The sequence below is a fragment of the Limanda limanda genome, chromosome 8, assembly GCF_963576545.1.
Source record: "Limanda limanda chromosome 8, fLimLim1.1, whole genome shotgun sequence".
Classification (NCBI taxonomy): Eukaryota; Metazoa; Chordata; class Actinopteri; order Pleuronectiformes; family Pleuronectidae; genus Limanda; species Limanda limanda.
In genome coordinates, this window is record NC_083643.1 from 1,713,763 (window position 1) to 1,738,150 (window position 24,388).

The 24,388-nt window shown below is 44.3% G+C and overlaps 2 protein-coding genes across 2 annotated transcripts; one reads left to right on the forward strand and one right to left on the reverse strand.

The window, feature by feature from the left end:
* Nucleotides 1–3,220: 3,220 nt before the first annotated feature.
* On the forward strand, nt 3,221–4,559 carry foxl1 (forkhead box L1). The gene is made up of 2 exons (XM_061076411.1): nt 3,221–3,614; nt 3,888–4,559. Exons 1-2 carry the CDS (start codon nt 3,221–3,223, stop codon nt 4,475–4,477), a joined length of 984 nt encoding a protein of 327 aa, XP_060932394.1. The 3' UTR covers nt 4,478–4,559.
* A 6,924-nt stretch (nt 4,560–11,483) lies between these two features.
* kiaa0513 (KIAA0513 ortholog) lies at nt 11,484–22,301 on the reverse strand. Its single transcript, XM_061077338.1, has 11 exons — nt 21,791–22,301; nt 20,573–20,672; nt 19,888–19,961; nt 19,605–19,675; nt 18,883–19,090; nt 18,747–18,787; nt 18,595–18,667; nt 18,348–18,425; nt 15,276–15,356; nt 13,844–13,938; nt 11,484–13,284 (listed from the first exon to the last, which is right to left on the reverse strand). Exons 1-11 carry the CDS (start codon nt 22,168–22,170, stop codon nt 13,235–13,237), a joined length of 1,251 nt encoding a protein of 416 aa, XP_060933321.1. The 5' UTR covers nt 22,171–22,301; the 3' UTR covers nt 11,484–13,234.
* Between the last annotated feature and the right edge of the window lie 2,087 nt (nt 22,302–24,388).

Sequence of the window (24,388 nt, forward strand, 5' to 3'; positions counted from 1 at the left end):
AGGAGCGTGTTGGTTCTTGGTGGAGGTCTGAGCTCTTTGAGTGATTCTGAGAGATTAGTCACCAACTTCAATGAAGCTGTGTCCTAATGCAGGGGCCACACTAGAGGAAACTAGATCCTCTTCAGAGCAGGTCACAGTAGAAACAGTCTCTTACTCTGTGTGTGAGGGTCCAGGTTCATTACTGAAGAATATAAGAGGTTCCATGGACTGGTCACTCTTCAGAGACAGACAGCTGGGCCCTGGAGACTCTGCTCTCAGTCTCTGGTCCTGACCTCTGCAAACACAAGCATGTTTTTATTCAGAACACATCATTCACTAGTTCATTCTCTGAGGATTCAGTTTGGAGCTTCACATGTTTGTAGCAGGTCTCTTACTTTGTGTGTGAGGGTCCAACTTGCTCTGAAGTGTCCTCGTCCATGTTGCACCGGGCCGGCTGCGGCTCAGTTGGGGTTCAGGCCGCGCTGCTCTTCTAGATATTCAACGTCTGGTCTATTTCCTTCTGGTTCTGCGCTCAGTTTACAGCAGAACTCAGTGAAATGATCTTTCACACCAGTTTCAAACTTTATCTGTTGAAAACGTCACAAACACAAATATTTGCAACACTTCCTGTAGCCGACCCATTTCAAAATAAAAGCACTCCAGCGTTTCTGTCGACTGAATCAATTCATTTATTTTTAAATGTTTTAATGTGAAATAGATGCAGGGCTTCATAGTTTGTAGTACTGGTATTTATTTGAGTACACAGGACTTCTTATATACAAGGAAATACAGTGATCACATCAGAAACCTCAGGAAGGACAAGAGTCTCTCTCTCTCTCTCTCTCTCTCTCTCTCTCTCTCTCTCTCTCTCTCTGTCTGTCTCTCTGTCTCAAAAAGTATTTTTGCAACTTGAGCATTTTCTTATCTTCACTCAAATCAATCAACTACATTAAAGTTAATCAATACAAGCTTGTAAAAGTTCATGTGTCCTTCAACCCCCGGCCACTAAGAGAAGGAAACTCAACATCTAGTATCATGTTCACGTCATAGAGGCTGGAAATGAATTACAGAACTTTATAGACAGTAACACTGAGAGCACATCAGTCAGCAGCTTGAAGCAGTGTGTGTCTTTGTGTGTGTGTGTGTGTGTGTGTGTGTGTGTACCTGGTCGATGTTCCTCACACCTCAGCCAGTGAGTCCAGAGCTTTACTGGGATCCACAGTGAAGACTCTCCACTGGTTGGTGACCACTGCTGTAACGTATGATTGTGAAAACACGTTCTGTTATTAAACACTTGATGAACAGATGAAGATAAAAAGTGAAACTGTGAGTTAACTCTGTTAATTAGTCCTTTGAAGGCTCTTTGTTCCAGACCTGCTGTTCACATCTGTCTCTGGGATCCAGTGAAAAACACCGACAGTAAAATAATATGAATGAATAATATAAATGTAGCTGAACACTCACCAGCCTCAGACTTCACGTCTCCTCCGTCTGCTGCTTGAAGTTAGAACGAGTCTGAACACTTTCACTTTCACTGGAGGCTCCTCCCCCTTCCGCTCTGCAGTTACTGGAAATCACATGACTCTGGGTGTGACTGTGTGTGTGTGTTCTAAAATTAAAAGTGCTGTTTCTAACTTAACTCATGAAATATTTTTTACAGAAATATATAAACATTCATTATTATTATTGTTATTAACTGTAACAAGATCATGATGAAGACGTGTTTCCTTGCGATCGGTCTGATCCGTCAATAGTTTGTTAAAATGTGTAAAACTCCCAAACGGCCCAACTGCATCAAATGAAGCCTGAGCTCAAACCCATGTTTCCTCCTGTGATTTGAAGGTTGTTATATTTGGTGTTGGAGCTGAATGTGTGACTCCATCTGCAGAACTCTGCCACGTCAGGTCACATTTATACATCGTCATGAATAATAATTATTAGTTACATGGCAGAACTGATAAGATGCACAAACCAGGTATTTACAAGCAAGGTCCATTTCATGTGAGCGTCTCCACTCAGGCCTTTAATCCACCCACTGTAATAAGTATGAGGTCTAGATCTCATCAGTGTAGATCAGCAATACATAAATACATGTAGAACAACTACAGGTTTACATGAGGCAGAGAGATAGAGAGGGGGGAGAGAGACAGAGAGAGAGAGAGAGAGAGAGAGAGAGACAGACAGACAGACAGACAGACAGACAGACAGACAGACAGACAGACAGACAGACAGACAGACAGACAGACAGACAGACAGACAGACAGACAGACAGACAGACAGACAGACAGACAGACAGACAGACAGACAGACAGACAGACAGACAGACAGACAGACAGACAGACAGACAGACAGACAGACAGACAGACAGACAGACAGACAGACAGACAGATGTATTTGTTGTATTGACAGTAAGGAGTTCTATTCTATTGCTGAATCTTTGGATGGATTAAATATGAAAAATACATATAATCAAAAGCTTTTTGTGATGAAACATTTCGTAAAAAAAAAAAAAAAGTTATTAATGCTCTGGTAGTGATCAATACATGTTCAGAGCTGCAGGAATAGTATAGTTTAATATCAGTGTGACTGTGACGATGGTAATTGATGATTATAATCATTACTATTATTATTATTATATTATTATGGGGTCTGTTTCTCCACAGAAACAAACAAACAAACAAGCGTCTCCTGTGAAGTTGTCTCACCGGATGAGTCTCTCTCTCTCTCTCTTCTCTCTCTCTCTCTCTCTCTCTCTCTCTCTCTCTCTCTCTCTCTTCTCTCCTTTAGTCTCTGAACTCCCAGCATGCAGCGCTCCGTGTTTGCTTGTCCTCTCCGTGTGAGCAGGGGGGGGGGGACGGGGGGGGGGGACGTGATGTTTCAAACAGCACATCACTGAGTTTATGTATTGGGTGCCCGGAAATTTTTTCCAAATAAACACAGCTTGATTCTCTGTGGGTGGGCGAACTTATCAAGCGACTAATTCTATAAACACACGAGGGGAGAACCCGCCGCCTGATTGGCTGCCGGGCGGAGGGAGGGAGGAGGGGGGAAGGAGGGGGGGGTTTCAGCGCAATGAAGTTTTAATTAATGTGGGTGGGCTGAGAACCGCAGTGTTTATGATGGACGATTTATCCCCCGGTGCAGAGTCAACATAACACAGTTCTGACCATGCTCCCGGAGCGTCAGTGCGAGCCGAGCCGCGGGAGCAGCGGGAGCAAGAGCCTCTGTCCCCGGGTCCCACATGGCTCTCTACCACCACCACCACCTGCCCCCCCCGCTGCTCTACCTGTACGGCCGGGACGCCGCCCTGAGCCTCGTGCCCGGCCACGAGCCCGCGCACAAGCCGCCCTACAGCTACATCGCGCTCATCGCCATGGCCATCAAGAGCGCCCACGAGCAGCGCGCCACCCTCAGCGGCATCTACCGGTTCATCATGGAGCAGTTCCCGTTCTACCGGGACAACAAGCAGGGCTGGCAGAACTCCATCCGGCACAACCTGTCCCTCAACGACTGCTTCATCAAGGTCCCCAGGGAGAAGGGCCGGCCCGGGAAGGGATCCTACTGGACCCTGGACACCCGCTGCCTGGACATGTTCGAGAACGGCAACTACCGGCGGAGGAAGAGGAAGGCCAAAGGTCAGCAGGAGGCTGCGAGAGGTCACCGGGAGGCTGCGAAGGGTCACCGGGAGGAGGCTGTGAAAGGTCAGCGGGAGGAGGCTGTGAAAGGTCAGCGGGAGGAGGCTGTGAAAGGTCAGCGGGAGGTTGAGAGATTTCACCAGGAGGAGGCGAGAGGTCACCAGGAGGAGGCTGTGAAAGGTCACCAGGAGGAGGCTGTGAAAGGTCACCAGGAGGAGGCTGTGAAAGGTCACCAGGAGGCTGCAAGAGGTCACCGGGAGGATGCTGTGAAAGGTCACCAGGAGGCTGTGGAGTCCAGGGCCACTGGACACAAGCGCACCAGGGGCCCGGGACCACCGGCTCCAGCCAGGCAGGAGGCGGAGAGGACAGAGACACAAGAGGACACCGGGTCTGGTCCCGTGCTAAGACTGAAGGTTCTCCCGGGTTCATCCACCGAGAGGCGGCCTGGTCCTGGTCCTGGTCCTGGTCCGGGTCCCGGTCCGGGTCCAAGGCGCGCGTCCCTGTGGATGGACGGCGCGTCCTTCCGCTGGGACCTGGAGGACAGAAGGTTCGCGTGCAGCGGGACAGACAGAGACAGAGGGGGGGGCACCAGCTGGTCTGCACCGGGTCCGGAGGGTCCGAAGCGAGCCGTTCCGAGCCGGGACAAATCGAAAGGGTTCAGCATCGACAGCATCTTATCCAGAAGCGACGGAGACGGGCGCGGCCGCCTCCCCGGGTTCCCCGTGGGCCCGCGCCTGGAGAGCCCGGCGTTCGACCCGGCTCTGCTGCTCGGGGCTCGACCTCCTGACCTGCACCACGTGGGGTTCCCTCTCTCCTCCTACCTGTCACTCACATACCCGGACAGACTCCTGCATTTCAAATGAGCTCCGACATGGAGCCAGACTGGGTTTTTTACGCACGGACCTGGAGGATGTTTAAAGCTTCACATGCTTCGTCCCGTTGAGACACGTTCCTCCTCCTCCTCTTCCTCCTCCTCCTCCTCCTCCTCCTCCTCCTCCTCCTCTTCTTCTTCTTCTTCTTCTTTCAGGACCTCGGCCACGTTCTTCATCCACAGAAGCGATCAGACAACAGCTGGAAGGGTTTTTAATTCATCTGTACGCATGCCTAACTGTCAGGACTGTGGTTTTATGGCACAGATCTTCCCCAAAATACTGCTGATACAACAAAAAGCTGAACGTGTATAACGATCCTGTCAATGACGTGTGAATATTAAGGGAAAGCTCAACATGTCTCACTTCATACATGACGAAGAATGTTGAATGTTGAATGTGTTTCTGTGTTTATCCAAAGATTGTGTCTCTGAACTCTGGACTTATTGTACAACATGAGGATGAAGTTTCACTCTCAATGATGTAATCAAAGGTATTTTTACATTCCACACTGTTCTGAAGTTCATGTGTAAAAAAAAGTTTAGTTTGGTAATAAAGCGACAAGATGATTCATTAAAAATCAGATGTCAAAACCATGAATATAAAACTATTGGAAAACTCCAGACTGATATTTAAATAAAACATCAGCTGTAAGAAACAGAGAAATTGTGTATTTGTGGACTTGTTCTTCAGTTATTCTGTAATTTAAAGTTTATGATCATTGAGGTTTTACTGTTGTTCCCAGTTTGATAATCTGGAATAATCCACCATGAGGAAAATAGACATTGTGGCTTTTCCTTAAGACATCTGTCATTTACTTTTGGTTATATTTAGTGTTATTACTGCAGGTTTGAAAAGGAAAGTTATCAAATTAATTTAACAGAGTAAAAGTAGTAGTGGAGTAGCAGAGCATGGAAATACTCAAGTAAGGTACAAGTACATCAAATGTTACTTAATTATACAGTATACGAGTAAATGTACTTAGTTTCCACCATTATCCAAACCACAGTCACTGACCCGACATTAAAATCTACAACGTGACATGAGTCAAACAAGATGAAACCAGATGATTCATCTGATGAAGAGTTATGTTGTGATTTATGACATAAAGAAAAAAATGTTCTATCTGTTTTCTGTTTTCGTTGTTGCAGTTTTTACTACTTTGCTTCCTGCAGTAAAAACAAAGTCCACAGGGAAATCGTTTCTGAGCAGTTCATCAATTTCTATTCTTTTGCTCCCACTGTTTATTAAAATGATTGAGATCCATAATATCATCTGTGACAGCTGAACGTATGGAAGGGATTTTTGACATCGTTTAGAATCAGTGTTGAAAATGTCTCTTGACAAAAGAGATGTCGTTGTGTTTAAATCTTTATCATGTTTTACCCCAATTTGAAGAAGTGTTACTGTTAAAATTGAGATATATCTCTCATATCTTTGTGTGAATATTATTAATACAAAGTTCTGTTCTTTCCATAAATAATCAATTCAATGAGAAACATGTGATCACACAGCGAAATAGTTATATTATTATTATTATTATATTATATTATTGTAATAGTACATGGAAGATATTTCTAAACGACCCTTTAAATCCAATCAGCTCTGAAACGTGATGAGTTCTTCTCTGGTCCGAAACATAAAGCAACTACGTGTTCATAAAAATAATAATTAAAAATAAAGAATCCTTTGTTCTGTATCGTGCGGCGGGTTGATGCTTCCCGTCTGTTCTCTGAAGGTGAATCTTGACCTTTACTTTGAAAGGTCAGGATGGATCCGTCACTCTGAGTCTGTGACGTCCTCACCGAGCGTCTCCGAGCCGACGACACCTGCAGCAGATCAGAGATCGGACAAACACGTCTAAATATAGGAGCCGGAGCAAATCAGGAATGTTTGTTGCAATAAATAAACCTCCCTCTCTTTGAGGAGAGGAACTCACAATCGCAAGCATTTCCTGTGTATAGGATTCTTTTGGTCAGACGTGTAAATAAAACATGATGAAAACCTCACAGGGGAAAGAATGACAGGAGGGAGGGGAGTGGATGGAAAGTCTCTCTGGGGCGACGAACACATGACCCTTTGTAATCGGCTCCACTGGCTCTTCACCGTCCACTGATCTCCAACGTCTCCCAGAGCAGAGTGAGGTGATGAAGGTTCTGATGGAATCTATGAGATCAGTAACAGATCCTCATGAGAAGCAGCTCGAAGGGCCGAAGGGAAATCCTCTCTGTTCCATTCATCGTGTGAGAAAACAAACTGAGCTGAAGGACCAGAACCAGGACCAGGACCAGGACCAGGACCAGGACCAGGACCAGGACCAGGACCAGGACCAGGACCAGGACCAGGTCCAGGACCAGGACCAGGACCAGGTCCAGGACCAGGACCAGGACCAGGACCAGGACCAGGTCCAGGTCCAGATCCCGTCTGAACTCTCCACTCACACACACAGATATATGGGGCAGATTAATTCTCCATTATGTTGACTTTCATTTTGAGAGCGATTCAGATTCACATCTGTTTCTCCTGAACGTAGTTTATGAGAGTCTTTGGTTTCAGGGCGTCCCCCCCGATCCGTCCCATCCATCTATTTGTCCATAATCTATTTCTTCTTTAAACACTCTTTCTTTCTGTTGAGATCATCAGACACACGTCTCCTTCTTTCATCTTCCTGAAGGACAAACGTGGGTTTGATTTGACTTTTTCCTTCTTTACTCTTTATTCTTCCTCGCTGGCAGCAGAGGGTCATGTGGGTTTTCAGGTTTTCCATTTGTGAACGTGATAGATAGATAGATAGATAGATAGATAGATAGATAGATAGATAGATAGATAGATAGATAGATAGATAGATAGATAGATAGATAGATAGATAGATAGATAGATAGATAGATAGATAGATAGATAGATAGATAGATAGATAGATAGATAGATAGATAGATAGATAGATAGATAGATAGATAGATAGATAGATAGATTACTTTATTCATCCCCGAAGGGAAATTAAGTCGTCATAGCAGCCGGTATATTTGAATACAATAAAATACAATATAATGGAAAAAATTTAAAATATTGAGGTAGAAAGAATAGAAACAGAAACACAAGATAAATAGGTAGATAAGGTGCAGTGGCAAGATGATGGTAATAGTACTGATGATATGATGGTAATGTTATTGTTAGACAGTTTATAAAAATAGTACAGTATATATATTAAATAATATAACATAATATATATTTATATATGATAGTAATTATACCAATATAATAGCAGTATATAGTAATAATGGCAGCAACAGTATATATAATAATAATAGTAAATATAATAATAATAACATGTACACATGTATAAATATGTGTATATAGACTTATATAAACAAAGAATATACAGAGAGTATGATATAATATGATATGATATATAGTAGAGGTATAAATATAAGTATTTGACTATACAATAGATAATATAATATACTATGAGTGTAAGAATATGTAGACAGAGTGTGCAAAAGACAATATTATTGTATAAAATGATATATAATATCAATATGGTTTATATTAACACATATCACATATGATGTGAAGTAAGTGTTCCAGTATATGGAGCGGAGTGTTGTACAGCGTTCACATATTTCTGGATCAAAGGTCAAGGTCACACTCATTTCTGTTCTGTTGCATTGTGGGTGATATCGCACAGGGCTCTGGCAACAAACCAGTAAGAAAGTTGAATTAAGTTTTTCATCAGTGGTTTAACTTGTGACAAAGTCCCGTGGAGTCATGGGAACACGTGTCGATACGTTCAGAGGACTTTCATCCAACTTGTCCTTGTGCCTCATGTTCTGGCCGAGCTGCAGAGCGAGAGAAACGAAGCTGCGACTCTGTGAAGTGTCATCGGCCTCGTTTCATGTGCAATCAAGTCCCAGCTCGGCGCTAAATCACGCGGCTCAAAGCTCGCCGGTTCAAAAGAGTTCCTGCCGCCAGTGTTTATTATATCTTTTCACTCTCTACACAAACCGGCTTCACTTGTCTACATATACACTCAGCACCGGCTGGGGGCGGGGCCGTGATGAAGATTGATGGGCTCGGTTCAGGCCACATTAGCTGCTAATCAAGTCAGGTTTCCTGGCACATGAACTCTATACATCGTTATGCAGCTAAAATAATCTCCAGACCTGAACTGGAGCTGTTTACAACCTGGACACAAACACGTTCACCTAGAGTCTCTGAGGAGAATCAGGAAGAAGCTTGGGGACAGGTCTCAAGGTCTCAACGCTTCTGGGGACTTTCTGAGTTGAATCAGAGCTTTTTGGTAAAGTTCCGTTCACACAGGAACAAATGAAGCGTTGGGAGAAACCCGGAGGAGACTCGGTTCCTCTGAATCAGGGTTCAGGGAAACCAGAAGAGGATCCAGCATCAGAGGAATCCGCCTCAGCTGCAGGTCGCTTGACCCCAAACACACGGACGTCTACCAGGAAGCCGAGAAACGGACGAGAAGAAAACACTGTCGGTTTGAAACTGATCAAAGGGACAGAAAAATTACATAAATACAACAAAGTGAAGAGATCCAGAATTTGGTGGAAGTGACGGCTCAAAGTCTGCTGTGATGGTTTAATGTTGACGTGGTTGTTAAAGGGTCAAAGTGGAGACGTGATGGTTGAAGTTCAATAAACTGCATCGTTCTCTATAAGGTGAAAGATTTCATGTCTTAATCCAGAAATCAGATCACACACGTTTCTCAAGATCCACATTTCTATTTCCAGTTTTTCTATTTACAGGGTTTGATGCTCTGTTGAACTGTGGTTCTTCTCCTCCGCCCGTTGGAGGCTGGACCCAAACAACGGGATTATTCCTGCGTATCAAATACACAAACACATGGCAGCAGAGTAACACACAGAAACAAATATTTATTTTATCTTTAACATGAGTGTGTAGCAGTCGCTGAAGACACAACATTTCCAGCGCTGCAGACGATGGCGTCATGTCGAGCGTCCGGCGGCCGAAGAGCCGCTCTCATCCAACGTCTCTGCAGCCGCGCTTCCACCAACTGTAAATAAATACACACAGTCTCATGAGGCCTGTGTGTGTCTGTGTGTGTGTGGTAGTAAGACTTGTACACGGCAGCAGGATCACCACCCCCACACTGGGACCACCCTGACTTTAACACTTAATCCTAGAGGAAGTGGAGCTACACACACACACACACACACTCTCTATACAATCCAGGAATTGTGTTGCCACTGAGTTTGTGTGTCCTCCCATGCACACGTATGCAAACAGACACATAGTTAATTTGAGCACTTAAGCTAAAACAAACCAGTTCAGATTTATGCTGCACAGCTGCTCGTGTACAAATTCAACAAGTCTCCAGAGCGACTGTGAATTCATCATAGTTGTGTTTGTGCGTATGTTGTAAGTTTGTGTGTGTGTGTGTGTGTGTATCTACTGTAAAATACATGAGTGAACCTTATGTCTTAGCTGCGTCAGTATCACACACTGTGTTCCTGCACGTATGTATGTGTGTGTGTGTGTGTGTGTGTCCTTTCAATCAGTCGGTCACATTTTATTTGTGTTTCATTTTCATATAAACACGTCACACAAAGTGCTTCACAGAATACAAACAATAAAACAATGAATATTAAAAAGAATCCAGAACAAAACAATAAAAACAGGAGGTGACGAGACACGAGTCTCATAAATTATTAATGAGGAAAAACCAAAGGGAGGAAATCAAAGAAAGATAAAACGATAATGATAAAATAACTTCATTGAGTAGAAAGTCTGGATCTCCACCACAGAAAGCTGAGTTCCAGGTCCAGGTCCAGGTCCAGTTCCAGGTCCCGGTCCCGGTCCCGGTTCCAGGTCCAGGTCCAGGTCCAGGTCCAGGTCCAGGTTCCAGTTTCAGGTCCAGGTCCAGGTCCAGGTCCAGGTCCAGGTCCAGGTCCAGGTCCAGGTCCAGGTCCAGGTCCTGGTTCTGGTCCAGGTCCAGGTCCAGGTCCGGGTCCAGGTCCAGGTTCCCGTCCTCGGATCAAATCCTCAGACACTTTGCACAATGCATCATTTTCTATGATTTCTTTATCACACGTTTATTAAACATCATTAACCCAGAAGGTTCTACAGAGACCTGCAGTTAATAAGAATCATCAAGTCTTTCTCGTCCTTTGGAACCTGTTGTGTAGCGATGGAGTTTGTGCAGATTTCTGTCCAGTATCATGTTGCTGGACTGTGTCGTTTGTGTGTCTGTTATTAATTAGACGCAGAGTGTGTTCATGGTGTGAGTCTGCTGACTGGCCTTTCACATCTCATTACACGGTGTCCAATCAGAGCGCAGCGAGCGTGACGGCTGTTTATTTATACACAGAGCAGAGCAGAGAGAGCAGAAAGTCAAACAGTGTAAGAGGCCGACACATTGTGCTGCTGAGGAGGGTCCCAATCAACACACACACACACACACACACACACACACACACACACACACACACAATCCAAGGAGTGCTCAACACACGACACCAAAAAACTGAATTGAACACATTATTTATTATGAACAGCAGTACGACAATGTGGTCATGCAAGTGTAAGAAGAGCACAATAAAAACTGTGTAACACACGTTCACATGATACACAATCCCTCCAGGAAACCTGTACAACAACTGCTGCCTTCACTTGGCTCACGTGAGGTCGAAGTCACGTGAACTCTTCAGCGAGCTGCACACTAACGACGAAGACGAGTTTGTTTAAACGTAGAATAAATTCTGATGAAACACTTGTTTAGGCTTAAATCCTGAGCAAAAATGTAGAGGAAACACAACTGACGTAGTGTTGAACCTCGACAAGGACGACACCGAGTTCATCAACACAACAAACTCCTTCAATGATTCACTTGGTTGATACTCTACACAAAAGTAATATGGTAAAAAATAAGCAGTTTCCTTCGGGCAACGATTCAAACTCCCATGAAGATTTGAATAAGGACGAGTGAACAAAACAGCCTCAAGGAACCGGTGTGTATGTGTGTGTGTGTGGGGGGGGGGAGACGTAGTGCAAACAGCTCATGCTGAGCTAATAAGTACAATACAAAGATCAATACTTCAGCTTACAGATGCAAAGGGACACTTCAACAAACACTGAAAAGCTGAACACACAATCACTCAGGATGTGAAGGAATCTGCACATTCACACCGGAGAATCAAAGAATGAGTGTGTGTGTGTGTGAGTGTGTGTGTGTGAGACCTTCAAAGTTGTTATTCGCACAATAACATCTACTACATCTACAATTAACGATTAACCACATTTCACAAACAGCAGCACGTGATTCATTTGTACAACACACAGAGAAATATATACAGTTTTTACAAAATGGATCAAAGCCGGTGGAGCCTGGATAATAACTTCTCCTTTCAGGATTGTCTCCCCGAGAAGAAGTGGTTTGCTGCCCTCCAGTGGTCGGATGAAGTAACACAACCACTCACAGCTTCAGTCATTCGTTCACGTTTCCACAGAGTCACAGAGAGATGCACATGCAGAGTATTTAGGAACACGCGTGTGCGGAGGGCTGGAGGTTCATCCAGGGAACATGCTCTGCTGTAGGCAACACAACTCCACTACATGACAATTAACTACACAACACTAGCGTGAATGTGTTTCATGCAGCGTGTGTGGAAGCGGTGAAAGTATCTGGCGGCTCTGCGTCAGTCTTTAGTCGAGTGATCAAAGGAAACATGAAAGGAGTTAAACCGAGGTGGTTAGTTTCCTGGAAGGCACTTTGGATGGAAGATCGTTTCCTGATGTAAAGTTACCGTTAAATCACAACCTCCGGAATATGAATACTAATGTCTAATATGAAGCTACGACCAACAGGCAGTTAGCTTTAGCTTAGCATAACCTTTCCAAGCGGACGTCTTCGTCTTCTACGTGTACGAACTCCTCTTCTTCATCCTGAGATCTTTGTGTTCTTCCAGTTTCACGTCCGTCCACACGTCCACTCACTCACTCGCTCACTGGGAAGCGTTCTGTGCAGATTCAACACATCAGCGAGCTGTGGAGGTTCTGGGAAGCACGGGATGTTTCTTTGGTTGGGGTTTCCAGCCTTTATGCTAAGCTAAGCTAACCCCTCCGCTGGCTGTAGCTTCATATTTAGCCTACGTGCTACAAGGAAACAAATAAACATGTTCTATTAATCCGAGAGAAGGGATGAAGGGATATTATCAATGTTACAGGATTGTTGTCAGAGCTGTTTTGTTTTGTGTGTTTCTAATAGAATCATATTTCCCTGCAGATGATTATACGAGTGTTGAGTTTTATGATCAGACGATTAAAACGCTAGGAGCCAGGGTTAGGGTTAGGTCAGGTTGGAACTGTATGAACATGAACAAAGGCAGAAGAATATTTGATACTTAACACAGTATTTCTCTAATAAATATATTTACCATGTTCACACACACACGATCAAACAGCACATGGATGTATAATCTAACACTGTTGAGCTTCTAAATTCACTGGGTTCACTTCACTTGTTAACAGCGGGTCACAGACGGCGGCGTTTTACCGATGAGGTCATGCACCAGCTGATGATGACGAGTTTCTGCTGACACCGGATGCAGAGGAGCAGGACGCACAGCGTTGCTACGACGACGACACAGTTCAGTACAGACGCTGCATCTCGGCAGGAAACCACACAAATGCAACAACAGTCAAACGCAGAGTTGGTCACGATATTTAGTTGAGAGGAAATCTTCGGTGTTTTCTACGCGTCAGAACCCGTCGTCCTCACTCTGCCGCCATTTTCTCTATGTGGTCGCTCAGCAACTTGTTCTGTTCTGCAAACAGGGAAAACACACACAGTTCAAATTACTAACACAACATCACAAGCTGAAGTTTTCACATCCAGCTGGAGCAACTTTCTCATTGATTTCTAGTCATGTTTGCAGACGTCTGATGAATCTTCATCCAATATTTCCTCTGTTTTGGTCTCCACCAGCTGCCGAGGGAAAACCTTTGTGTTTTTCAGCCTGTGGATTCTAAAGTGGATGTTTTTTTGCAGGTTAGTTGAAACAGCTTCAGATCAGATTACTAAACAACGAGCTGAAGGGGATTATTCACTTTTCACTCACTTTGTCATATCATTCACTTATATGTACAAAAAGGAAAGTGATGACATCATAGAAACATCTCATTACATAATATAATTTCTTACGGATGTTGTTCTGGCTTCAGTCTCGTTTCAATCACAATACGCATGAACTTTAATTCATCTGTGATTGTTCAGGTTGCACTTAACGTAACTTTTGCTTTAACCCAAATTATAGATCCAGATCCTGTTCACCATCATCATCTGATTTCTCTTCTCCTCGAGTATTTAAAGATCAAATGTTTTACCTTCGTTCAGGTTTCCAATGATCGCCTGTTTCTTCAGGAAGTCGTTACACAGCTTCTTACTGAGGCCGAACGCCAGCATGTTGTGAGTGAATGTCCTGAAAACACAAGAACATCAGGTTCAGCTCAGTGACTCACACGTGATGTTGATGATGACGTTAAATATATGGTATAATAATTAGGGATGGGCATAATTAATCGACGATCGATTAATTGATCATAAAGAATTTTGTCGAGGACATTATTTTGTCTCGCCGAAATTATGTTGCGTTCACTGCCAACACTGCGAAGCTATACGTCTCCATGAGCGCATGAGTAGGAGGGCAGAATATCCGATTTGCCTGAACGCAGCATAGTGACGACGTTAGCAGCTGTAGGAAGCAGTCCGGAGTTTTACTCTTCAAGCCCCGCTGGGGGACCGGTGGCTGGCCGCTGGGAGCTAGATGGATTTGACGGTTCTCGACGTCTCAGTCCGGTTGTTGTCATGTCATCAATCCCGGAACCTCACCCAGACCCGGGTCTGTACGGGTTCCCTTCCCCGTAGACTGAGGGTCCGTGTGCGGACATGAAGCCGAGCTCCGAAGCTAGCCGCCGCAGCTCGAAAGCTAGCCTCTTCGGACCCGGACAAAGCCGGGTCTGGTGGAGGGGCTCCAAGAGTGAAACGTGACAACGGCCGGACTGAAAGGTCGAGAACCGTCAGATCGAGCTAGCTCTCAGCGGCTAGCTCCTGCTCTCTCAGCGGGGCTGAAGAGTACAGCAGCGCATATTTTCAAGTGTAACCATTGAACGATCCCGTTTAACTGCCACAAGAGTTGTTCATCTTGGTATAAAGATCTCAATGAGGAAACACGCTGTGTTTTTTCTATTTTCACTGCATTTTAACAGCCCATAAATAGTGAATTCTAAGATAAAAATATTAATGATTAATCGAAAATTCGTCATTAACTCTCCCGACGATCGATGAAGACATTTTAATCGAATGCCCATCCCTAATAATAATAATCTATATTAACCCCAAACTAAAATATTTCACATCTCAGTATCAAAAGAAACTGTGTTGTTTTATCAACGAATGAGTTTTAGCTTCATATTCTTTCTATATGTTTACGATTCATCTTTAGAAGGACGGGAATCACAGCAGTAGAGCAACTGGTGTCAATAATAATAATAATAATTACTTGTGCATAGAATGTAAAACAAAGTGCATCACATAAAATCAGTTAAAAACATTTGTGATGAAGACAAATAGAATAAATGAGCAGGTTAGGATCATAATGAGGTAAAAACACGGCAGGAGAAGATGATTAGGACGTAAACTTGTCTTATGTTATATATTCTGAGTGTGAGCTCATTCTGGTTAGGTTAATCCGAACATGCTGTTTTCTTGATCTGGTAAATAACAGAATGTCGGAGTCTCCTGCGGCGTCTCGCTCACCCCAGCTGACCGAAGGCGATGTTCTCGTCCATCTTGGAGCTGTCGTCTCGCTCCTCCTGGGTCATGTGACACCACTTCTCTCTGCAGCAAAGAGAGAAACCAGAGTCAAACCGAAGACTCGACCTTCAGCGTGTCCACAGAGGACAGGTCAGGGCTGGGTGTCCCTGAACGCAACTTGGACACACGTCCCATGTTGTCATTAGATGCAATGAGATTCCATCACAGATAAAACACATCAAAACTATATTTAAAAAGGGCAAAAACACGTCGGCCATCAGCAAAGAAAGAGTAACAACAAATGACTCATTCACAAATGATTGTTAACAAGCAGATGAGAAGCTCGTGTGTTCGTGTAAAAAGGTTTTTACACCTGAATTCACCGTAATGAGCAGAAAGAGGATAATCTCGCTCTCTTATATAAGATGTTACGACTTCAATTATCACATCATTGATGCTTAAATCTAAATCTTTTATTGACTAACAAATACGACAATTCACCAAAAACAATAACAATTTTTTTTGGATTCATATCAAAAAACCATGGAGGACGATAAGACAGTAATTAGAGCTGATTAAATAAAGATGGACGACATGACAGCTCCTAAAAGTGAAGCCAGAATAGCCCAATCGCCCCCTGGTGGCTGGATGCAGAACAGGTCATAGTCCCTGCCTCCTCCATGTTAGCAGATGGGACCAAACAAAAAACTCAAGGTTTTCTAAAAAAGATGGTTTCTTTCATTTCAGGTAGTTCTTATCACTCTGATGTTTGTCCAAGTGTTTGTGTTTCCGATAAGTTAAGTTCATCTTTAATACTCAGAAGAATTACACAAAAACTATTTTAACACATTTCCATCACATTTTGTGGGGGGGTTAGAGACATGACAAAGGAAGAATTCATAAACTTTTGTGCAGATCTGGATCTCAGGAGCCGGTGGAGACCAAAGAAAAGTGTTAAAAACAGAACATTGTGGTATTAAAGTCAGGATTACGCAAAACGACTAAATGGATGAAATTCTGTAGAAGAATGTGGATCAGGAAGAACCCATTACATTTTGGAGCGCATTTCTGATCAGGATTTTCTTCATGAGATACAACTTTTCTCAACATAGAAGGATAATTCAGATCAAGTGAATTTAAATGTGGTTTCATAAGGAGACTGTCGGGTCTTAAAGCTTCGACCTGCTCAGTAAACAAAGTTAACGACTGACTGGTGAAGGATTAAGCAGCTAAAGAGCCAGACATCTCCCTCAGGAGCTGGTGGAGACCAAAACAAGAGTTAAATACAGAAATTAGATTCATCCCATGGATACAGACACGACTCTAGATGAACACTAATGTTGCTCATTATCTTCTGGATGTGTAACCTCACTGCTACACCCCCCACATGAAATCACAAACATCTCCAAACATGAAAGTCCAGCAGGAAAGCGGCGTGCTCGAGCTGCACTGGTTTTCCAGCCTGATGCTCCTGTGCGTGTGCAGTGGAAGCCCAGAGGCAGCGTGTGTAGACACGGAGGCGGTGGAGGGAACGTGCAGAGACACCAACGCGTGCAGGAGGAGCGATGGAGTGAAACATGCAGTGAGCTGTGAAGAAACTGCTGCTGCAGATATTAATACCACCGACGGTCAGGATATTAACTGCGGGTGAGACGCCTCCATCGGCAGGAACCAAAACCACCTCGACACCAACTCTGTGAATCACATCGTCTGCCAGGCAACCACAGAGACATGCCGACACAGAGCAACACTACACAACACTACACAAACACACAGAAATCCAACAATCATCCTGAGGGGAACCACCTCCAGGTTAGAAATCTCACATGTGAACAGACGTCTCAGGTCACTGGAGACTCTCCGACCTTCAGCCTCACACCTGAAGGTCACACCTGAACACCAGTAAAACCCGTCTCTACACGTTCCCTCTGTTTTTAATCTGATGGAGAGAACGTGTCGCTCCATTCTGGATTTTAATGTTAATGCTTCCAAGCCAGATCACGATTCTCTCCCGTTATCAGAAGGGTTTTCCTCTGGATTCATTTTGTTATGTTAAATGTATTAACTTCTCTCTACTTTTCTGTCTCTCGCTCTATTTCACTCTGCATCATGTGGGTTTACGCTGCGTTGTCATTGGTTGAGGAAGAGAGAAAAGATATTTGATTCTTTGGGAGAATGAAGTGTACTTTTATGCAGATTAAACATTGTTTAGTCACTTTCTTCTTCACAGATTTCTCAGAGAATAATTCATGGATCTTTATGAAAGAGAATCAGACCAGCTTCTGATTTCTGTTGTGACTGTTTGAGCCTCGACTCGAGTGGCAGCTTGTTAACGAGCTCCAGTCAGAGAACGACCAAATAGAGAAAAACTAAATTCACTAAATATTCAAACATGTCACTAAATAACTTCCTCATCAGAAAATCATTAACTATAACCAGCTTCTTATTTTAAAGTCTCCGTCCACAACCTGCAGCGTCTCCGTCCTTCATCTTTACTTTGTTCTCTTAGTTTGAATAATTCCTTCTTTCTTTTGTTTTTAGGGCAGCGGACAAATAGAATGACAGACCTCTCGTCTTTCTCTTCATCCTGCGTTCCCCTGCCCGGCAGCAAGGCACAAGGAGACAAAGTCAACATCCAGACAGAGGGAGAACAACAACAAGAGAAGAGAGGAAGAGGAGAGAAGAGAGACACAAAGAAGAGGAGGAGGTGAACAGAAGAGGAGAAAAGAAAATAGGACGAATAAAAGAGAGAATAAAGGAAAAAGAGAATGGGATACATAGAAATAAGAAAATAGAAGATGTAGCAGTGAAGAGGAAGATAAAAGATAAAAAAGGAGGAAAGATGGAAAAGAGGAAGAGGAGAAGAGATTGAAGAACAACAAGAACAAGAAGAGGGAGGAGAAGAACAAGGAGAATAAGAAGAGGAGAAAGACGAAGAGAAAGACGAAGAGAAAGAAGAAGAGGCAGAAGAGGAAGAGGAGGAGGATCCACAGAGGATCTTCATCCTCATGTTCACCTCAGTCCCTTCACACATGTTGTCAGACATCATGTACGTGAAGAGCTGAAGAGTCTCACCTGGTGGTCGGCGATCTCTTCTTCCTCTCACAATGAACCGCATCGAAGAACGCAGCGTTCCAGAATCTCAGCGTGTGCCTGAGCAGAGACAACGATAACGTTTTTTCACATTTTTATTATAGTTTACGTTAGTGTTTGAGACAGAGGCTGAACAGAGGAGCTGCAGCAAAGAGGGTCATCAACCTGAACATGAGCAGGATGTGTCTCCACACGAGTTCCTGGAGGTTCCTCAGGCTGCTCCACTTACCAGATGGGCTGCTGCTTCAGGTGACCGTACAGATAAACCTTCTCCCCTCTCTTCTCCTCTGGACCTTCAGACCCTGAGAAGCAGAGAAAACTTCAGGCTCTCACACGACTCGGCTCATTTCTAAATGTCGCTCTGAAGTAAACGAACTCTACCTGGTGATCTGGGCTTCATCTCCACAGGGCTGTCCTCGTCTCTGGAGAGAAGGTACAGAAAAAAAGAGAAATGAACTGAGAACATTTCTGACATTTCTGATGAAAATGATCCACCCGACTCAGACGTTCTGCTCACTCAGTCTTTGGACCCATCGAGCTCCTGAGTTTGCTCTCCAGGCCGCCGAAGAAACCTTTGACGTCCGTCTTAGACGTGTTTTTCAGGAGGCGCTCGGCGGCGTCCTTCCTCCCCGTCAGCCACGAGTTGGCCTTGTTGAGGTACAAGTCCATAGGAGCTGGAGGAGCGCCGCGGTCCAGCAGCTCCGAGGGAGACGGCTGAGACTTCCCTGGAACACAGAAGAGCACGGGTCAGTGTCAAAGTCAAGAAATGAAGCTGAGAGCATCTCAATGACTCATTTATTCAGATTCTCTCTCACTGTCTCGGCCCTTTAATTAATCAAGGTTTTCTATGGTTTCCTGTTTGAACGTCAGGTTTCCTCTCGTTCGGTGGGTGTGTCAGAGATGTTGCCCAATCAGCAGTAGAAAACTTGTCGTATCAAAAAGGCAGAGACACAATGGAGACACAACGGATTCTGAAGTTCTCTCCACCCCCTTTCAGTGATGACGACATCACAAGGTAGTAAACCACTCATTCGAGCGATGCACAGATGTTGTTGCAGTGAACTATTTCACCAGCAAAGCTTCCTGCCTTAACAAGAACAGACACAACCTTCTTGTGTTGCAGCAGCAGAAACCACAGCCTCGGTGGAGACGTTCTCTGAATCCGCACGAGGAGCCAGAGTTGTGTTGTGTTGAGACTCGACAGACAGAGTGTGAGAGTGCTGAGGAGTCGGACCTTACCTATGTAGTAGTACGTGAAGCACATGGTCATGAGGTTCTTAGCTGGACTGTAGTCGTCCATCTGGAAACATCTGTCAACACAACATCTCGTTAGATTACATTCAGAAAAGGACTGAACCCTTTTAAATATATAAAAAGGCTCTGTGTTTCGGACTGGGTGTCACAGACGTATAAGAAGATTTGAAAAGAACTGGAATAATAACAACTGTTTCGATCCCCTTCTCCTTCGCAGTCAAAGAGGATCAGACATTTACAATGAGCAGCTTGTTCCGTGTGGACTCACTCAAACAGAACCACTGCAAACGACTGCACCAGCCTGTAGAAGGTGGCTTCACTCACACACTTGGAATGGCAGCGCTGGGAACGACAGAACCACAGAAACCATGTGACAAACATCTTCCTGATTTCTACACTAAAATGTACAAGTGATTTTGCTTATATTTGTATTCATTGAAAGTGACTTTGTGAAGACAAATGTCTGGTAAACATCTCAGATCTGTTTTCTAAAAACTGAGTAAACTGGTGAAATGAACAACTCAACCAATGCGTTGCTTTACCCGTAACCCTCTAAAAACAGACGTGAGCGCCCCCTACCTGCAAGAGATTGTTGTTTGCATGATCCTGTTTAAATCCAATGATATAAAAGCTACAATATTCAGAACATTCGTGTTTTTGCATCAGAAAGTCCAGAACGTTTTGTTAAGTGCAGTGAAAAAAACCTGTTGATATCACGTGTGGTGGCACCAGAGGAAAAAGAAAAATCAAAAACAAAACAATGTTCATAGTTTAAATAACTTATGGAGAAATATTTAGCTCATGTTTCTACATTAAAAGATATTTTTGATCAACGTTTTATGTATTAATTCAGCAAAATAGGAGAATTTCAGTAATTTTGTCTTTATATGGTTTGTTGGCGTTCAGCTGAGGTTGTTATGTTATGTAAGATCAATGTTCCATCGTTCACTCACCTGGGCGCTGACGTATTTGGCGAACCACTCTCGTCCTTTGCTCGTCTCTCCACTGCACAGCTCCCCGAAACGAGCCTTTTCCTCCTGGTCAAAGTCGTCCCTGAGGAAACAACGTTCACAGACTCAGAGACAATTTACCGACCCGGGAAAAAACGCTGCTTCTTGTTTTCTTCATCAAAATTTTCAGAAATCTCACAGTCTGAGAACAGAAGGGAACTTTAAGTCTAAAAGAAATCGAAATAGGCATCTTTGAGTCGTTAATGTAAAATCTTCGGAAAAGACAAATTGTATCTGTGCACAAAATAAAAACTAAAGAAACAAAGAAAGAATAAACTGTATCGTAACATGTCAACATGAATGTGTTTTCTGTGTCGGTCTCCTTCACCATGATGATGAACGGGACTGATTTGTCCTTTGTTAAGGAAAGAGAAGATGGATTTGACATTACAGTTTATTATTTGTCGGACGGCACTGAACTCAGCCGACAAAACACAAATACAGATTCTCAGCATTTACAGGCCTGAAGTAAAAAAGTCAAACGAACGTCTGTGAAATCATCACAAAGGTTCCCTGATATTAGAAAAGCTCTTTCAACATTTCACCCGACTGACATTGGAGCCTCTGTTGAAAATCCACATGCAGCCCGAGGGCCTCGGCTGGTGCATTATGGGAAATCTGTGACCGGCTGAACTTGGCTAATCTTTCTTTGGAACAGAAATGGATGAAAGTTGATCTGAACTGAATCAGACGCAGATTAAAGCCGGAGAGAGAGAAGAAGACGTTGATGACAAAACTTAAACTGTAACTTGTGGGATTAAAAAGAAAACTGGTGGCAGATGTGACGACATTTATCCAGTGATGAACCAGTGATGGAAACATAGACTGAAAATAAAGATGGACCATATGACAGCTTCCAAAAGTGAAGCCAAAACATCTTGTTCGCCCCCTGGAGGCTGGCTGCAGTATAGGTCATAAACACCACATCCTCCAAACTAACAGAATCAACATAGACGGTAAATAAGTGATTCTACAAAGTGGTTTCTGTCATTTTATGTAGTTTTTCTCACTTTTCAACACAAACCATCTAAAGCTACGACCAAGTTAAAAACTGGCTGACGAAGAACTTACATTCTCTCCTTTCTCTAAAGTCTCCCCTCGTTGGTTTGACCCGACAGATTCACTTGCATCAGGAAGAATTAAGAAACGGCTCCTCCTTACTTTCCGTGGAACACCTTCTCCACGTAGGTCTTCATGAACGTCCTCCCCTCCAGCGTCTCGGCGTCGGCGTCCTCCCGACTGTGAGCAGAAGACGAGGACGACCTCCTCAGCCGAGAGGACGGGTCCATGTCGTTCTCGCTGTCTGCCGACTCCGTGGCGTCGCTGTCCCCTTCCCCTGGGTGGTGGTGGTGGTGGTGGTGGTGGTGGAGAGACTGGGTTGGTGCCATGGGCTCTGGCAGTAACGGCTGCTGGAATCCGGTGGAAGACACCGGCTCTGGGGAGAAAATGTCTGTGAGGCCTTCGTGTCGGCCTGCGTCCGCGCCCGAGGCCTCGGAGGGAAGCTCGAAGTCGATCAGGTTCTGCACGGCCACGCCCTCCATGCTGGGAACCAGTCCCTGCTCCGAGCTCTACACTGGTGCTTTTTTCACAGAGCTACTGGTCACAGACTGGAGCTTCTGCAGACGCTCCTCCCACCTCCTGAGGGCGCTGTCATCAAGTCAACTCGCAAAGCCAGTGCATCTGTGGACAAAGAGAAAAGTACATTCAGTCAAAAATGCTCTCTGCAACAAGGGGATTCACCACCGCAGCTCTTTAGTAGTTGTCAACTATTCCCAAGAAGTCGAGTCGATTCATCTTGAAGACAGATTTTATCCGACTCTCCTCGATGTGATGGAGAGAGATCGTACGTTTGCTGGCCGATGATTGGACGATGCTGACTCAAGCTGAGAGCATCTCAATGACTCATTTATTCAGATTCTCTCTCACTGTCTCGGCCCTTTAATTAATCAAGGTTTTCTATGGTTTCCTGTTTGAACGTCAGGTTTCCTCTCGTTTGGTGGGTGTGTCAGAGATGTTGCCCAATCAGCAGTAGAAAACTTGTCGTATCAAAAAGGCAGAGACACAATGGAGACACAATGGATTCTAAAGTTCTCTTCAGCCCCTTTCAGTGATGACGACATCACAAGGTCGTAAACCACTCATTCGAGCGATGCACAGATGTTGTTGCAGTGAACTATTTCACCAGCAAAGCTTCCTGCCTTAACAAGAACAGACACAACCTTCTTGTGTTGCAGCAGCAGAAACCACAGCCTCCGTGGAGACGTTCTCTGAATCAGCACGAGGAGCGAGAGTTGTGTTGTGTTGAGACTCGACAGACAGAGTGTGAGAGTGCTGAGGAGTCGGAGCTGCGATTCACCACCGCAGCTCTTTAGTAGTTGTCAACTATTCCCAAGAAGTGGAGTCGATTCATCTTGAAGACAGATTTTATCCGACCCTCCTCGATGTGATGGAGAGAGATCGTACGTTTGCTGGCCGATGATTGGACGATGCTGACTCATGTGACACAAAAAACCTGTTCACACTCGATCCCTTTCATCAGGATTTTCATTTCAAAAGTTTAGATCTTGAATTTCATTTTGTTTTACTCATGTTTCTATTGCACATTACTTTGTTCACTGTGGTTATTACCAAGGAGACTATGTTTTCATCTGTGTTTATTGGTTTATTAGTTCCCGAGGAACAACTCAATACAGACTGTTTATTGACTGTTAAAGAGCATCATAGTTTCCTCGGGAGCTGGTGGAATTAAAAACCAGAGGGTGTGGGACTTGGATTCTTCAGATGGTTACGAACCAACTCTAAATGAACACAGTTGTTTTTCTTCTCATCGGTGTTATTGAGCAGGATGAGGCAGAAGCTCCTGAACCTGCTGAGGTCGGCTGTCGGCAGGAAGGATCCTTTACATATTGTTGCAGATTCAGGAACTTTTCAACATTATCGTAGAGAATAGTTCATTGATCTTGATGAAACAAATGCAGTAACAAATCTGGAGCTAGTGGATATAATGCTGGTTTTTCAGGAGGAAGTCGGGCCTCAAAACTCGTCTCGACTCGTAATCATGAAAATCACAGGAAGCTGAAACGACTGATTAGAAAACCACAAAGACAGGAAACTAAAATCGTCCAAACGTCTGATGTGTTCAAACGAGCAGGAGCTGTCTGGTGAGCTTCTGTTGTGTAACTCAACAACTGATGTGAGCTACACAACAGTCACAGCGACATTCTGCTGACTCACAAACAGGGTTTCCCACCCCGGCCTCGCACTGTCTGAGGGGGAAGAACAGCCACGGCTGCTCGTCCTTCACACACACACTCACGTCCTTCAGCTAATCTGCTTGAGCTCCACTATCACAGGGCACACACACACAAACACACACACACACAAACACACACACAGACACAAACACACACACACACACACACACACACACACAAGTCTAGTAGCCCTTGGGCCTGTGTTTGGGCTGCAGCTCTAAAGATGACGAGGTTATATAAAGCAGCATTTAGACAGTGAGACCCCAGGTGAGTCACACACACACAGACAAACACACACGCACGCACACACACACGCAAACACACATACCCATACACACACGCACACACACACACACATTCTGTTAATCAGCTTTATTTAATTCAAACCGTAAAAGACACTTTTGCAGTATTTCTGCTTCTATGAGCACGGGGGAGGTGGCGGGGGGGTTATCCACCTCACCCCCACCCCCTTGTTATGCAACGTGCCCCCGGGCCCCCCCCCCCC

Excerpts from the sequence above, each read along its gene's own strand:
- foxl1 (XM_061076411.1), top strand. The coding sequence starts at position 3,221 with ATGGCTCTCTACCACCACCACCACCTGCCCCCCCCGCTGCTCTACCTG. Across the intron at positions 3,615-3,887 it reads GAGGAAGAGGAAGGCCAAAG|GTCACCAGGAGGCTGTGGAG; the intron begins GTCAGCAGGAGG and ends ATGCTGTGAAAG.
- kiaa0513 (XM_061077338.1), bottom strand. The coding sequence starts at position 22,170 with ATGGAGGGCGTGGCCGTGCAGAACCTGATCGACTTCGAGCTTCCCTCC. Across the intron at positions 19,091-19,604 it reads CTTCACGTACTACTACATAG|GGAAGTCTCAGCCGTCTCCC; the intron begins GTAAGGTCCGAC and ends TCTGTGTTCCAG. Across the intron at positions 18,426-18,594 it reads CTGAAGCAGCAGCCCATCTG|GCACACGCTGAGATTCTGGA; the intron begins GTAAGTGGAGCA and ends GTCTCTGCTCAG.